This window comes from Tribolium castaneum, chromosome 6 (assembly GCF_031307605.1).
Source record: "Tribolium castaneum strain GA2 chromosome 6, icTriCast1.1, whole genome shotgun sequence".
NCBI lineage: Eukaryota > Metazoa > Arthropoda > Insecta > Coleoptera > Tenebrionidae > Tribolium > Tribolium castaneum.
The window spans coordinates 10107359-10125821 of NC_087399.1; the positions used below are offsets into that span (position 1 = coordinate 10107359).

An 18463-nucleotide genomic window follows, 5' to 3' on the forward strand; every position below is an offset into this window, starting at 1 on the left:
CTGACGCAGATGTGAACATTCTAGATTCAAATTCAGTTAAACTTCCAAAATCTAGTATGTTTAAGAACAAAATTGTTGGATTTTTTTCCAAAGCACTTTTTGCAAAAATTCTTTTTTCTCTATTTTGATTAGGATGTAAGATTCGATCATACCATGTGTTACATCGTTGAAATCAGAAAAAAAACTCTTCACAAATACAAAAAAAAGTAATCAAGAAGGCCTTGGAAAATATAATGACAGTCTAGATATTTTGGTTTTTGCTTGAAAAAATAAAAACAAAAATTAAAAATTTTCGCTTTTTTATTAATTCAAAAACTAAAAATAAAACATTAAATTTTCTGTCAGATAATTGTTCAGCATAAAAAACGCAGCTTTGCCCTAATTTAACCGACCTCGTATCTCCTATAATAACATGAGATCTCCATGGTGGAGTTAGAAAAACGGACATCCAGTGTTATAATAATTTCTGGGCTTTATCCTGTAAACTTTAACATGTGTAGAGAAAAAAAAAATAAAGACGAAATTCAAAAAAAACTTGTTTATTACTATTTGTCGGTACATGTACGGTTTTTGCGTTATTCGCGAAATACCATAAAACGGTACCTCGCAGGACCGGGAGCTTTAAGTATGTTTATCTCGTACCTAGTTCAAAACATCTACAACTCGTTCGTTGTCTGAACTATAATGAAACAACAGTTCGCAATGAGTTAAATTATCGTTTGTTTGCCGACAAGTCACCGTTCCTCGTCTAATTACGAAGCAATTAGTCCCGAAGTGGCACGCACATCTTGTTCTGTTGACCTCCAGCATGTTACAAGTGTCGCGTCCAACTTTGACCCGACATGATGACCAACTAACTCCTCGTTTGCAGGAAATGTGCCAGAGGCCGCGATTCATCAGCGACAACAACAACTCCGGAGAGATGCGATTCGCTGTCGAAGCCGGAGAATTGGGCGACCAATGGCTTTTGGCAGCTGTGGCCTCTCTGGCTCTAACACCTCGATTCCTGGACCGGATCGTGCCTCCGGATCAAGGATTCGACAACTCGCATAACTACTGCGGAGTTTTCAGGTACAGCGGCCTTTATCAGGCTGGCGCAAATACCTAATAAATCTAATTAAATAGCGAGGCGAGCGTTTGCATGCAGCTCTTCGAAGAAACACACAGAATATCATAAACAATCATTTTTTACAAATGATAAAATGCATGAAATTATCTAGATCGTTGCGCGCTTTAATTTGTTTAACAGGATTGAAATAACGATCGCGGGAGCTCGCGCGAACCAGTGGCGTGGACCTCGAAAGAGCAACGGGAAAGGGGCACAGTTAGACTAATTTAAGTCAAAAAAAAAAACAGAAATTAACCGTGTGAAAACCCACACCTTGAAGTGTTTCCCCAAAATAATTATACATAAAAGTACAAACGCGGAAAATTTGTGATTTATTGGTCAATAAACATTAACAATTTACGCCTTTATAGTTTATTATAAAAGCAACAAAATAACGTAGGAGGACGGCGACCAATGAATAGACGGATTAAAATTTTAAGAGTTATTGTGTATTAAAATATAGCGATGAGCACATTAATTTAAATAGTCATAAATATTTGAATGTTTCATAAAAAACGGCCATTACTGAACGCAGCATGTGAGCAAAAATTTTACTTTGTTTTGCATGATAAATGACGAAGTTGTGGTTTGACTCTGGGTTTAACGTAATTCAAAAAATTCCGTCTTATAACGTACTGAGTTAGAAACATGTTCAAACGTATTTTGTTAAAGAAAATTAAAATCACAAAAAAAGTTATAAAATACTTACTACTACTAATTAATATTACATTTATTTTACTGGCTGAAGGCTAAAGAACTTCAGTCGATGGCCTCTGGGAAGTCCCCAATGTTTTTAATTTTTTAATCTTCTCCATTTTTTGAATTTATAAATAGCAACCAAATTGTTAAGAAAAAGAATTATGACAGACTTAGGTTAAAGAACATGGACCTGAAAATCAATTTTGAAAAATTTTGACGTATTTTTTAATAATAGAATTACATGAAAAATTGCAACTGTTTGAAATTATTATCTATACTATTTGTTATATAATAAATACTAGTGAAAAAATCATTGAACTTTACTGAGCCTGCGTTTATGAGTTTAAATTTTAAATAAAATATGCTACTAACAAATAAAATCCGTAAATGCTTATACGAAAAATTTGTCGACAACATAAAAATTGCCAGAAAAAGTTGTCACTACCCACAAGGTTGTGGTAGAAATAAATAACCAATACATATCAAAAAAAATTATATTGAGAATGAATAGTAACTACGACAACTCTAAAAGTAATACATATTAATAATAAAAGCAAAGTACCTAATAAAAGAAATACCTGTAAGAACTACAAAACAACAAAAAGGAAAATAAAAAATATAATTTCAAGCTACTTTAAATTTTTTAAGTAATAACTTATGACTACCATTGGTACTATAATTGATACGCCAATTCATTGTTTGGAATTTATTCTTTTAACTTGTGGTGATAAGCTTTAAGAGTTCTTTTATAAGCCAAATCAAAAAAAGTTGAATGCAATGGTTTTATTTCGAAGGTAAGTACATTTTTTAAAATTCTTATAAAAATTTTACATAACATGTAGGTGATAATAGGGCAGTAGTTTGTGAGTAGTTTATTATCAGACTGTTTTGTCATGTTTTATTTTTATTAAGTACAGTTCATTAATTATAAGCTCTGATAACAATATTCTTCTGCTCGACAAAAATATTTTTAAGGTGGTGGCTCATCTGCTTATACAGGGTGTATGAGAAATACGTGTGTTATTTTTAAGCGGAAAAAGGGCGCACCAAAAAAATGTTTTTTTATTTGTAATTTTTCTGTAAATGTTTCGCTTTATTTAAAATATAAAGCAACAATTAAAATTGTTGCTATGCATGTAAAAACAATACAAACTAATTATTAAACGTTGACCGCCTCGTTTGTACAAAAAAGGAGGAAAACAATGAAAATAATAAATAAGAATTTTGCAAAATGTTATATAGAAAAGTTGTTGTACTTGATGAATTTTGTTACGTGGAAAAATTAGCTCACGTTTTTTTTGATACACCCAGTACAGGTAGAAATCAACTTTCTTATTTTCAATTAAATGCTGTTTTTACTCCAGTTTTGCTTTGTTTGATTTGTTTTAAAGAAGTTTTTGTCAGCTTTTTTATACTTAAATTTAGCTTTTTGTTGAAATATATTAAGGCTTCTTTGAATTCTTTTTGGATTTGCACCTTTTACAAGACTACAAAAATGAGTATAATTCTCCCAATTCTAAAGATTTTAAAGTGTTTTTGGGCAATCAAAAGAGAAAGTTTGTTGCTTTTTTCAGTGTGTTTAAAATTGAAAAAAATTGAACAAATTCCCAAATTTTAACTCAATTTTTCCAAAATGAAGGAGAATTTCATCTGCATCGATCTATAACTATGTGTAATATGTTTTATTTTTTGACATTGTAGTAAACTTGCCACAGCTGAAATAGTTAGTTAGTTACTTAGTTTATCAAAGAAACATTTTTTATAGAATAAATGACAAGTTCTGTTAAAAATTTTGTTATAATAAGACGTATTCTGTAATAAAATTGTTGAAATTTAAAGGTGAAAAGAGCTGTGGCTAAACAATTTTTCATTGTCAAAAAAAAGTTTTCATAACTTGAGAGCTGTTAATGAGAATGTTAGTACATACCATAAATCCATTATTAAATCAAAAAAGAAATCAAAATTCAGGCATTTCTTGACATTTTTTAAATTGAAAACACTATAGAAAATATCTAAACCTTCTCGATTAAATGCATCAAAAACGATTTCAAAATATTCAAAAACGCAGAGTTTCCACTTTTTGAATTAGAACGCAAAACCAAAAATTTTCAAAAACACTAAATACATATTTTGAAAATGGCCAAATTTGGATATTCATGATGAAAGTTTCTTCAGAATAACTCAAATAATCCCAAAACCCAATAAAAATATAAATTTCCAGTTGATAAATAATTTTCTTCTAATGTGTGGTTTAGGCGAAACATTAACTTCTGCTATGACATAAGGCAGACAAGAAACAGGTACCTACTTTAAGACAATATTTAAATTTAGTACACGAAAGATTCAAGTCCAAAATCGTCATTTTCCAAAAATCTTTAAAGACTTGTAGATCTTTTTTAAACTTAATCCTGCGATCATTTTTAGACATAACGCTCGGTATTCATTTTGCAATTCAATTTTGAATCCACCTGTATGTATAATTTCAAATCATCTCATATACTCATTACAAGTTAATGAGTCGTATGATTTCTCATTAATTGAACTAAATTGCAAGCTTTAAAATCTGGCGTCTGCCCATCATAATTATTCCATCAATCGTCACTTTCTCTTTACTTAATGAAGATCTAGTCGAAAAAAAAATCACCCACTTTACTTCCCCCACTAAGACTACGAATCCATCATTTCTATATTCTAACATAGGAAGCCTAAAAAATTGTGCTTTTTATAATGTTGTAAAAAATTGTTCGTATGACTATAACAAATTCATAAAACAACTGGGTACATGTAAAAATTTGAAGTATGCGTTCCAGAGTGCGCTTTAATTAGTGCAGAGTTCCATTGTTAGTTTTGATTTTTTGAAATCTCGCACACAATGCATAAATAATTCATAAGTTGACGTCCCGTGAGATACTGCAAGCCATGACAAATATATTAAGGCAAATTACCATTAAATCGACTACAAATAAACATTTAATTTGGTATTCAATGCGCTGCCAAGGACGGTTTCCGCTTGCGAATGGTCATCTCAGGAATGAATGAGGAGCTCAATCGTCAAAAGTGTGAGTGAATCCGGCCCTGGTTGTGTTTGAAGTCCTTCCTCCAAGGCTCAAGAAATAATAAGTCCGGGGTGGGTGTACGCGCTCATTGTGTTCACCATCTGGTAGGCGTTGAAATAATATCCAACCATTACCATTAAATTGAAAATCAATATTTATTTACTCGTTCATTGTGCGCAAAGTAACAATCGAATTTTATCTAAAAACGAGATGGCGCCGAATTGCGATGCTGCCCAAGGCCGTTTGGGATTTATTTAAGAAATGGTTGGGTGTTAATTTAGCATCAGCACCCCCGCATTTGTTGCTCAAGGCGGCTGAATGTCGTTCCTGATGTAATCCCCTGATAAATTCCGTTATTAACGACGCGATTTTGTAATTGCGCGGCAAACTAGAAACGACCAGGAGGAGGCGACTGTTTATCAATGATGATTGGTGCTCGTTTTTGACTTCTAATCTGATGGAAGTGTGTACGTCGTGAAAACTGATTGCAAAACGAACAATCTTAATCTCATTTGTACCGAGAACCGAGTTACCAACTGCGTTCTCACGGTCGCGTTTTTTCTTACACTTCAATTAAAAATCGACGATTCCAGAAACTAAATATTTCTTTTGAAGCTCAAGACGAGACGAACTCACTACAAACAGTTTTAAATGACGCTAAGTTGGTGAAATAATTTTAATTACAAGCAAATGCGGTCAAATACCAAAAAATGTAATTATCGTATGTACAAATAAATATTATTATTTTATTAAATACATACTATATTTAAATACATACAGAGTTATATACAAAGATTGAGAGCACTTATTATTTCTCATGGATAGGTTTCTGCGAAAAAGAATAATAGGAATAGTTTTAAAAAAAAAATTGAAATTAAGTCAGTTTATTCAGAGCGTTTGGAGTATGATATTTAATTTTATGTTTGAAGTGTTTTATTTACTTGAGCTGAATATATTACACTGAATGTTGAAATATCTACTTACAGGGTTAGTCAATAGTGGGTTACTTCTGACATGTCTGACATGCAACCAAAAATACTAATTGCACTTACCATTTAGATACTTCGTTTGATTTTTTACCGATTACCGATCTGATCAGGTAGAATCAGTATTATTTTAGCATTATTAGTTGCGTATTTATAAAAATTCAAGAAATAACTCACTATTGATTGACCCTGTATAATTAAAAAATATCTATAGTTAAATTTTAGTATGGAGTTTGAAAAGCCGAGTCAGGGGCGGATTACCCATTAGGCTACCTAGGCTATAGCCTAGGGGCGCCAGCGAATACAAATAAAAAAATTGTGTAACAATTTAAAAATAAAATTAAGTAAAACAAAAAACTTTTGAAAGTTGAGGCGCCCTTTTTCCATATGTGGATGTTTTCACTTCGACGTGTTTGATAAAAAATTAAATACCAAGTTACCGATATAGTTATGCATAAATACCCCAAAGCAGGCTTTGTTTCTTTTCTGGATATGAAATCACTTGAAATACATTTTTCTTTGCAGAGTATAAGCACAATAAGTGTCAAACGAAACTGACGAAATTACAGTTCTGTACAATAGTTTTCGAGTTTATAAATTAATAAAAACTTATACAAAATCAAAATGTGAATAATAAAAGCTTGTGAGGAAAGAAAGAAAATTAGTTTCTAAATCCTATACAATATTAATTATGGGGTAAGTTTTTTAAAAATATTTTGTACTACTTATACTTATCTAAAAAAAAAAAAAAAAAAAAAACTAATCACACCGAAATCAGTGTTTGTTATTAAATACTTAATTGTTTTTTCAATTCACTTGACTTTTATTAGAATTTTTGTACGATTTCTCATAATTGAAATTAATTAATTAAAAATAATTTAATAGTAGATACATTAATTTAAAAAAATACTAAAATATTCACGAATTGAAATTTGTAATTTCTAGTCTCATTCAATAAAACAAATGATGCTTAGTGTAGCTTGCTAGTCTCAGAATTAGGTTTATTTCAATTTTTTATATTTGTTTAATAATTAAATATTAAAGTTTTTAACATATTTTTTATACAACCCTATATTTAAGCATGACTTACCTAATTAAAAACGTATATGGACAAAATGGTATGCCTACTTATTTTTTTTATTAACTCGTACAATTTGCTCGAAAGTTTTACTTTTATCTTAAAAAAATTAAGAGTGCACATAAAAAAATTGTACGGAGCGGCAAAACTACAATCTACTACTCTGATATCAGTAGGTTAACAAAAATTTAAAAACCGTTAAAAAACTAAAAGGACACACTTTAAACCTATTTAGTTTTGTGTAATAAGAGTCGTACTTTGTTCAATTAAGAATTGTAATTTCTTGTATAAAATGTCGTAAAATTCGATTTATAGCAAGTAGGTAAGGAAGACTTTTTGTTTGTTTGTGATAAATCATATAAAATTAAACATTAGTAGAAGGGGTCGCCGTGTCAGATTAGCCTAGGGACTCCGACAACTATAATCCGGCCCTGAGCCGAGTATCTATATTATGTCAAAATATCTACACAGTGAATCGAACAGTAATTTCAGCATTTTGTAGATTTATAATTAAAAACATAAAATATAATATTAAATCAGAATGACTGCATTATTTTGTATCAATTTATCATCTAATATTAATATTAATATTAATAGTCTAATATTAAACGTAATATTAAGTGGTAGATGTTATCTATTATTATTTTTGATGTTTTCTAAAAAATTTTAAAAAATTTGCCCTGTATTAGGGTTTCACATAAGAATCTTGTTTATGAATTTATGATTATTATGTTTGTAAAAGAGCATAATTACCCACAAGATGAGATTAAAACAGCACATCTTTGTGCTGTCATTTTTATTTTTAAGAGTTGAAGCATTTTTTTACTGTTTTTGATAGGACGTTCTAATTAATTCTAATTGTATTATTCTAATTAATTCTAATTATTAAAATTACACAATATTGGTTTTATCTTTCTGTTCTTGTTTTATTTTGCAAATAGACATTGATTTTTTATTATTTAAATTTCATGTTAAATGTTGTCATGATAATACTAATTATAAAAAATGTAAAAATTAATCACCAATAATAAAATAAGGTAATAACCATTATCAGAAAGCTAATTTTTTTGTTTGTAATCGATAACTTTTATATTTTATTTCATTATTTTTTATACTTGTAAGATAAAGATAAAATTCTATCAAAAGCAGAATTAAACCTAACATTAACATAAAAAATTACATCATTACTCAAAAAACCATTGACGTCATAAGTTCTGGAACAATAGCAAAATGTAACATTTATAAATCAATTATTCTGTAGTAAATCTGTTGGATAATATTTAAGGATGTTAGATGTTCTTGCGATTGCAATAACCATTAACATTTCCAAATATGATATCTTAACCTCTGCTAAATTTTAACAGCCCTCTAAAATGTTATAGAATAAGCAAAATGTGAACCTGATGATAACAGCCTTTTCCAAATAAACTTTGTTAAAGATATTCAAACAATGATTAACTGTAAACATTGGCCACTGACAGAGAAATAATTATCACAAAAACTAAAAAAAGTAAATACGCCGCGAAATACCATAAATTATAATTTAAATATTTGAATACTGTGTCTCACGAGTAAATCCATAAATAAAGCATTATTAAAAATAATTTTTTCCCTGTTTTTTATTTTCCCTTCTAAAAACGTTAAAGAAACATTAGGTCGACGTCTGTGCAGATATCGACTGCATCTTTTCACATTTTATTATTTTACTTGAAATCTGTACATTTTACATAAAATTTACAAGAGACAAAAAAATCCCATATTGATTGGGCTTTCAAATTTTAAGATACGAGTACCAAAGCCAAATTAATTGTGCTACAAAATTATGATACAATTTATGTTAAGGGGGCCCCCTTAACAATGTTCTGCAACCTTTCAGAAACCGACTGCATGCCCGATTTAAAAAAAAAACTTGAATAAGCAGGTATTCTAAAAAATTAAAATACATACAATCGGAATTTTTAGGATAATTCCAAAAAAAAGACTTAAAAAAATTAAAACACAGATCATTTTAATTTATATAATTATATAATTAATAATCTATGGTTAAAATATTGGCGCTTTCTTGCGAGACATCTCGTTTAAATACCAACAAATTCCTTATTTACTTATTAAAAGTTAAAAAGAATGACTTTCAGTTCGGCTGAGGATTTTTTTTCAATCAAAATTTGTAAATCTAAATAGGTAGTGCTCATCAAAATAAAAAATCGGCCCTTGGACGGCGCTGCTGACCACAGCTCTCGGCTTTTCTCATAAATAAGTCAATTACTGCACCTGAAACATTCAACTGCGTGCCATCATTGGACAATGGTCCTTAGAACAAGTCTGACACACGGTAAAAATGATGAGATATCTGCCATTGTAGCAGTCCTCGGCTTAACTTGGGTCGTCCTGATGTCTAACTCAATCTCGTTTGTAATTCCAATGAGAAATAACTTGTGCTGTAGGTAATTGGCTCACTTTTATAAAATGTGCAGCGTTTATGGAATGGTTGGTACGCCGGGGGAAAAATCCACAAAGGAATCGGCAGCACGCCAGTGGCGCACCACCAACAATTATTCTCATTTTATTCAATCAAAATTTAAACCAGGTTCTCAAAAATCACTTTTCTGGTAAGAAATACCGAATATTACTTAGTAATACAACTGGCCAAGAGTTGCCAGGCTTGGAAAAATTTGATATTTTTCTTTATAAAAATTGGTGTACTAGCTGTAGCTAACTTAAGATTAAATTTTCTTATTTACAAAATAAATAAAGTATTTTCCTGAAATTAACTTCTCAGTGTCCAGTTGTCAATTATTTAACTAATGCAAGGTCAAATAATAAATTAAGTTAAAAATTAGTAGTTTTTGATTTTTTTCGAATGTTTTATTTAGCAAGAATCAGCTAGAAACTCAACAATTACTTCGCAGACATAGTAGCATTTCTGCTTTTTTCAGTTGCTGAAGCACCTTTTTGAAATAGAAACATGTTTTTTTCGATAACTTTCGAACTTATTTTGTTCGATTTATGTCGTATTTTTGAACTAAGGATTCTTAAGAGAAGATTATTTGTAAGTCGGCACTTGTATTAATCGAAAAAGTTTGAAAAAGTTAGATCGTTTCAGTAGCCAGACAAAATTTCACTAAAATAATGTCAAAAAATGATGCTACTTTTGCCTTCTTGGAGTATTCGAAGTGTTTTTTCCAAATTTTTTACATAATTGGATGAAAAATTTTAAGATTTAATTTATTGTGACTTGTTTAACTTGTTTGTTTCGTTTGATTTATTTCGTTGTTAGACGAGAGAATCCAGAAAGCCAGGTATTTATTTAGTAAGACTTTGTTAAATATCCCTAAAAACATAAAAATTAATCGAACTTGATATTATTTTACTTATTGCAGTCCATTAGCAATTTGTTCTTGAGCAAAAATTTGTCGAAAAATGTCCTTTTTTTCAAGCTCCAAAGCCAAGATTTATTCATATTTTTTAAATGAAACTTTTGCTATAAATCTATATAAGGCTGAAAATGTATCAAATACTCAGAAATGCAATGCTCGATTTCGTTGAACTGAAGCCAGAATAGTGATACCTGAATTATTTTTCCAAAAGCTTATGCTTTTGTTATTTTTAATTAGAGACTTTAAACATGCAAAAAAAAACATAAATTTGAATTGCTAAAATGAGTCTTTTTTCGAGTAAGTATATGTATTTTTTTCGAGTATATGTATTTTTTCAATAACTTGTTCTAAAGTTGTTTGAAAAATTATTACATTACGTCAAAATTTTATTATTCGTTTCGTTTTTGCATGAAAAAGTCATTGAGAGTATTAATTTATTTTAAAAGGATTTATTTTACAAGGCTTTATTGAAATATGCCTAGAATTATATCAAGATTAAATAAAATTGACGTTATTTCATTTATTACATGCGATTTATTGCTTGTTTTTGATCAAATATTTTGTCAAAAATAATCCAAAATAAAACCAAATTTTGTCAAAGAATGCATTATTTTCATGGTTTACAAAGCCTTTGAGCGGAGCTTTCAACTCAATTTCCTAATGAAATTATCGGTTTTTGTAAGAATTTGCTAAAACCAAAGGAAAAATCACCAAATTAAGTTTACAAATATCATCTTTCATCGTTTTTAAGCGTCTAGAGCCGGTTTACAGGAGCGTCATTAATCTAATTTGCAATCTAATGCGTGATTAACTGATCACGTGCCCAAACTGAAACAATTTCATTGGTCTATTCGCGTTGTTAACATTTAACAACGGATTAAAATTTAATGAAGCTTTCTATAAACCGGCTCTTATATAGCCAAAGATTAAAATTAAATTCGATTCATTAAATCTAATATTTTATTTTGTATTTCTTTCAATTAAGATTTTAAAAGAATAGATATGGTAGTGGTCCTATTTGTTTTACTCAACATAGATCGTTTTGAAGAAAATTTTATTCAAAATAAGCCGAAATCCTACAATATTTATTAAAAATAATGTTATTTTTGTTGTAATTTATACAAACTATCGGGATAGTGAGATATGGATAATCATATCTCATTACTTTTACGTGTTTGGACGTTTTTCATGATTCAATATGAATAATAAATTAAGTTAAAAATTAGTAGTTTTTGTTTTTTTTTTCGAATGTTTTAGCAAGTTTGTATCAGCTAGAAACTCAACAATTATTTTGCAGATATGAAAGCATTTTTGATTTTTTTGGTTGCTGAAGCACCTTTTTGAAATAGAAACGTGGTTATTTTTCGAAAACTTTTGAACTTATTTTGTTCGAAGAGAAGATTATTAAGTGTTTTTTCCAAATGTTTTACATAATTGGATAACAATTTTAAGATTTAATTTATTGTGACTTGTTTAACTTGTTTGTTTCGGTCGATTTATTTCGTTGTTAGACGAGAGAATCCAGGAAGTCAGGTATTTATTTAGTAAGACTTTGTTAAATATCCCTAAAAACATAAAAATTAATCGAACTTGACATTATTTTACTTATTGCGCACCATTTGCAGTTTGTTCTTGAGCAAAAATTTGTCGAAAAATGTCTCCGAAGCCAATATTTAATTATATTTTTGAAATGAAATTTCTGCTGTAAATCTAGATAAGGCTGAAAATTTATCAAATACTCAGAAATGCAATGATTTTGCTCGATTTCGTTGAACCGAAGCCAGAATAGTGATACCTGAATTATTTTTCGAAAAGCTTATGCCTTTGTTATTTTTAATTAGGGACTTCAAACATGCAAAAAAAACATAAATTTAAATTGAATTTAAAGCCGATTTTCTAAATTTAGTTAAAGTATTCAGATTTTCTGAGATTTGCGTATAACGGAACAGAAAATTGTCAAAATGAGTCTTTTTTCCGAGTATATGTATTTATTTCAAGTATATGTATTTTTTCAATAACTTTTTCTAAAGTTGGGTGAAAAATTATCACATTACGTCAAAATTTTATTATTCGTTTCGTTTTTGCATGAAAAAGTCATTGAGAGTAATAATTTATTTTAATAGGATTTATTTTACAATGTTTTATTGAAATATGCCTAGAATTAAATAAAAATTAAATAAAATTGACGTTATTTCATTTGTTTCATGCGATTTATTTCATGTTTTTGATCAAATATTTTGTCAAAGATAATCCAAAATAAATACAAATTTTGTCAAAAAATGCGTTATTTTCATAGTTGACAAAGCCTTTGAGCGGAGCTTTCAACTAACTTTCTAAATGAAGTTATCAGTTTTTGTAAGAATTTACTAAAACCAAAGAAAAAAATCACCAAATTAAGTTTACAAATATCATCTTTCATCGTTTTTAAGCGTTTAAAGCAGGTTTACAGAAGCGTCATTAATTTAATCTGCAATTAAATGCGTGATTAACTGATCACGTGCCGACGTCTATTCGCCTTGTTAACTTTTAACAACGGATTAAAATTTAATGAAACTTTCTGTAAACCGGCTCTTAATAAGTAACCAGCGATTAAAATTAAATTCAAATCATTAAATCTGATATTTTATTTTGTATTTCTTTCAATTAAGATTTTAAATGGTCCTATTTACTTTTACTCAAGATAGATCGTTTTGGAGAAAATTTTTTTCAAAATAAGACGAAATCCTACAATATTTATCAAAAACAATGTTATTTTTGTTGTAATTTATACAATCTATCAGGATAATGAGATATAGATAATCAGTAATCACATCACTTTTACGTGTTTGGACGTTTTTCATGATTCAGTATGAAAAATTATGATTTCTGAAAAGTTTGCTAAAATTAATTTTATTAAACTTACACTTGAGTTAAAAAATCGCAAAAACAATTGACCTACGTAAAAATTGTTTGACAATTATCCTTTTTTGCACTAAAGTACAAGTCAAAAATGGTGTTTTCAAGTTTTTGAGTAAAAAACTCAGTTCTATTTTATTCCAACTCTTATTTTAGGCTAAAGCTTAAATTTTTTATAAATATAAACAACGCAAACCTTTTACGGTTGCTGCAATTAATATCAAATCTTGGTGTCATCTAACAAATCTGGAAACACAAGAACTGGACCCAAACAAATCCAAATCAATGTTGCAAATACAAGAAAAGTTTGATTTAGCCCATTTTTTCCAGGTTTCGATTCTGGCACTTCGGCGAATGGAAGGACGTGATAGTGGACGACAAGCTCCCCACTTTCAAGGGGCGCCTCGTCCACTTGCACTGCTCCAACACCACGGAATTCTGGGCAGCTTTGCTCGAAAAAGCCTACGCCAAGTAACAATCCGTCCCGATTTGACCCCAATTGACTTCCCTTGGTTTCAGATTCTACGGCTGTTACGAGAATCTGGCGCAAGGTTCAACCACTCGCGCCCTCCAAGACCTGACCGGTGGCATCGTCCAAAGTTTCGGCCTCACTCATCAGGACCGCTTTTTGACATTTCAAGTGTTAAACAGCGCTGTTCCCAGATCTAGTCTACTGATTGCGACCGTCACTCAGGAAAAAGAGAACAAAAGACAGCTGAGGCTACGCAATGGGCTGATCACCCAGCACGCGTACAGTGTAACAGGGTTGGCCCGAGTGAGAGGGCCGCAGGGCGAAACACCGTTGGTAAGACTGAGAAACCCATGGGCGCGGGGGGAGTGGACGGGGGCGTGGAGTGAGCGGTCGTGGGAGTGGGACGGGCTGTCTACCAGGGACAAGGAGTTGCTGAGTGTGCGCGTAGCGAACGATGGGGAGTTCTGGATGTCGTTTGAGGACTTTTCCAAGCATTTCACGCAGTTGGATTTGGTCCATATTGGGCCTGATGATTGGATGATGGAAAGTGCCTTACATTCGAAGCAACCATGGAGGGCGGTTCTGGCCAGGAGGCGCTGGAGGGCGGGGTATAACGCTGGGGGCGGGCCCAGCTATGTTGACACGACGTCAATGAATCCACAATTTCATGTCCAAATTCCGAGGACTTCAAGCAATAAATGTCACGTTGTGGTGTCCATAACGCAAAGTTATGAAACTAGCGTTGCTGATAGCAAAAAGAAGAAGCCTCTCTATGCCATAGGGTTTGCCGTTTATGAAGTACCTCATTCGATGCAAAGGCTAACTCCTCACTTCGTTGCGGAACAAGTTAGTGTTTCAAAAATTGGAGGGGTGAACCGCAATTAACATTTTGCCTTGGTTTCCTCAAGATTTTTCCTAATTTCCGTAGGACTTTTTTTTATAAAAGTTTAACACTGTTGTGTTGTCCGTGCAAATATGTAATTTATTTTATCTCCACTAAGAAACAAAATCTAACTAAGCTCAACTTGAGCTATGGTGAGCTTTAAATTAAGTTAATATAACCAATTTTGCATATTCTTTGAGTACAACCTAAAATTAAAACTGGAGGTCCTACGTTTAAATAAATTTATTCGCTCTATTGAACAATATTTTAAAGCTTGGTATTTCCATTTTATGTTAACCTACAGTTACGAAATTGCCGGTTAATTTTGACTTAGAGTCTACTCGATATTGTTTAAACAATAAACACCAACATTTTTTATTCTCAACATTTCTTTTAACTTTCCAAACTTGGAGGTGATAAAAAATGTATAGCCGTGTTTTTTTTATAATATAATAATTTTTTATAATTGAAACCTTTTCCTAAGATTTCAAAAGGGTGCCGCAGCCACGAAATGAATCGAATTTATTTATTATTATTTATTTATGAGTTAGGTTCTCCAGCGATATGTTGTAGAGTCAATTCTCTATGTATTTTCAAAAACTGTTCATTTTTATGCAGTCAAAATCAAAAATTTCTGTTATAAACAATAATTTAATACAATATAAATCTAGAAATTTAACCTACATCCAAACAAATAAAGTAAAATTCCAGTAACAATTCATAAAAAACAGAACTTAGTAAACCTTACTACTTAGTCAAAAGTCAATATTAATGAGTAAAAACGAACTTTAAATCGAATAAATAAGATATTAACTAAAGGCTGTAAACACCAATGATTTATATTAGGTTTTATGAAACCAGAAAAAATAGCGAATTTTCGTTAAATGTTATCCACTCGTATTTGGACAAACTCTAAGTTGGTTTTTGATTTAATAATATTATAACTCATTAATATAACGTCTTACAGTCAGAAAAAAAACAAAATATTTCACAATATTTAGTTAAACACTAGTCGAAAAACCTCAGAATTATTCCAAAAATTGATGTTGTTTTTGTCCTTTTCTAAGTTTAACATGATTTTGAGGTAAAAATTATATTTGATTTTAGTTTTGCTAAAATTGGCTGATTGATAATAATGATACGAGTATATTGCTTGTTTTATTCTATTTCATCAAAAATAAACGGAAAATTCAAAAAATTTAATCAAAAATGGTGTTGGCATGTTTTCTTAAGCCATTAAGTAACTATTTGAACAACATTTTAAATTTTTTTGTAAAAAATCAATAAGGTAAGTTAATTTTTCTAATGTTTTATTATTATTACATTTCTTAACCAAAAACTCAACTATTTTACAATTATTCCATTAAAAACAAGCCGGAAATTACAGAATTATGCAATAAATATTGTATTTTTGCCTTTTTCAAACGTTTAAACACACTTTTGAAGTGAAAAATGTTTTTATTTCACAAAACTTCGTCAAAAACAAGTCGAAAATTACCAAATTTGGTGTTATTTTGGACTTTTTCAAATGGTTAAACAAGTTTTTTTAGCTAAAAACTCCGTTTCAGAACTATTACTTATTTTATAACTGTATTAGGTTGAACTGTATTAACTGTATCATATTTTTCAAATTTTTAGAGAAATTGTACGGAAGAGTAAACGGAAAATTAATATATTTACCTTTTTTTTCAAAATGTGCGAATTGTATATTTCAACATATAAATAAAATAAAATAAAAATGTAAAAAATTATTCAAAAATAAGGTTTAAAAAAAGGGTCTAGTCGTTAAATTTTTTCAAGAAAATTTAATTTTCCAGATCTCCGTTTGTTACATTTTTTTTGCATCTTTAAGCGTAATTGCTGAAAAATATTGCAAAATTTTTAAATTTTAATTTAAAAATGTACTTCAGGGGTTGAAAGAAGTAAATATTACAAAAATTTTCACCAAAATGTAGTTTTCGTCATATTTTTGACGCTCATTAACAAATCAAATCGAATGAAACAAACTTTAACAAACAAAAATATGATAAATATCAATTTTGATTTGTTTTAATGATTTATAAGCTTGTTTCGACAAGTCTAAAGTCTAAAAAGGTGTTTGAAACGACCGCAAAATGTAATGAAAGGTTATAAAAAATGGTTGCACAAAATTATAAAAATATTGTTTCAAAAGAAAACATCGCACAATAACATTATGTATTTAACGACAAGAAAGATTTTCCAAAGGAAAAATATGGAAACAAACGTCTAAAAATAATACAAATTAACAACAACAAAAAACAAACTAATGACAGTACTTTAAATAAAATTTAGGTAGGTACCATATATTTATTTTCAGTTACTTATAACAAAAATAAAATAAAATGCATATAATGTTTTAATAACTAATAAAGATTTCCAAAGGAAAATAAATAAAAACTATTTCCTGTAGTTTCTTCTAATTTCCCTGAATTCCACATTTTTGTAAACCGATTTCCTCTACGGTTCGCCCCTCGCAAAAACCAAACAATTTTAATAGTTTTGATCAATTCTAGAAACCTCTAGATGTCACTAACCACTCAATTGCCAGAGAAGTCGTAACTTTCTTTACTTTACCTCCTGGTGACTACATTGTAGTACCACAAACCAATATCCCCAACCTGGACGGCAAATTCCTTTTAAGAGTTTTTACGGACGAACAGAGCAACATTTGGGAAGTCAACGAAGATAACATGATTATAAGAAACATTTCGTCAGAACTGATGGAAGAAACAGGACCTGTTACGGTACTTATTCCATGCTAAATAAGTAAAATAAAATAACAAAAAATTGCAGCCCGAAGGCAAGTCAATTTTGTCAAAACTCCTCACAAAATTCCCCCCAGAAGTTGATGCTAGTCAGTTACAAAAAATTCTGAGGGCCCACTGGAAGTCGTACTTGTCCGAAAAACCGTCGTTGGAACTGTGCAAAAGCTTGATCATGTTGCGTGATTACAACATTAGTGGCCGCATTAACTTAATGGATATTCCCGTGTTGATGCATATGCTTCAATTTTGGAGAGTGAGTGATTTATTTTTTATTATTTTTTTTTGAATTGTTTATTGTTGATTTCAGTGCGCTTTCCAAAAATTCGAACGAGGTCACGGCAATGGTAAAACTTCAAGTTATCATCTTCGAGCTCTGTTATGGGAGGCCGGGTGTACTGTTAGCAATAAAGTTCTAGAATGTTTGGTGCTTAGGTTTGCCAAAAATCGGATTCTGACAACAGAGAATTACGTGATGGCCTTAGTACGCTTGCATTTAGCGCACGAACGGTACCATAACATTGATACGAAGATGAAGAGCAATCCTTTGTCTTTAGAAGAAGTAAGTTGTGGTTTTGCGTGTTGATTTTTATAACCCAATGATTACAGATGATCTTGATGACTATTTATTCATGATAGCTTTCCGGTGATGTGTCTAGAAGCCAAAGAATCTCTCCCTCCAGTCTGACTGTAAATAAAATGTGCAAATATTCCCTATTTATTTATAATTTAAGTACAATCGTGTAAACATGCAACTAATATATGTTTCTTTAGCGTGGAGACTTTTATTTTCACACTTTTGAGCAAAGTTTTTACCCTCTCAACAGTTCATAATTTGAAATTACCGCTCATGGCACTGCCATCTACTGCTACGTTAAGCGGGAAACTGAAACGTACAATTTACAAATCTTGCTTAAATACCTAAAAAACTTACGTTTAAAAAAACGACAAAAACAGCTTAGTAGATCATTAATTTTTTTAACAAAACCTTCATAAATATTACACACTTTGTTGTTTTCAAAGATTTGTTTAATAAAAATTTAATTAATTATTATAACACAGTTTTGGCCCAATTACCAATTCTCTAGTTTGAAATTACCGCTCAAAATGCAGTGCCATCTACTGT

At 30.3% G+C, this 18463-nt stretch overlaps 1 protein-coding gene across 2 annotated transcripts in view; it reads left to right on the plus strand.

Annotated features, from left to right (window-relative positions):
* Positions 1-18112, plus strand: part of LOC662165 (calpain-9) — a 64550-nt gene extending 46438 nt beyond the window's left edge. For both annotated transcript variants that reach the window (XM_064357409.1, XM_064357410.1), the window contains 7 exons: positions 872-1071; positions 13530-13670; positions 13719-14517; positions 17089-17319; positions 17369-17593; positions 17648-17899; positions 17947-18112. In XM_064357409.1, the coding sequence (XP_064213479.1) occupies positions 872-1071; positions 13530-13670; positions 13719-14517; positions 17089-17319; positions 17369-17593; positions 17648-17899; positions 17947-17973 (1875 nt within the window). In that variant the 3' untranslated portion in view covers positions 17974-18112. The remainder of the gene's footprint in view (positions 1-871; positions 1072-13529; positions 13671-13718; positions 14518-17088; positions 17320-17368; positions 17594-17647; positions 17900-17946) is intronic.
* The last annotated feature ends 351 nt before the right edge of the window (positions 18113-18463 follow it).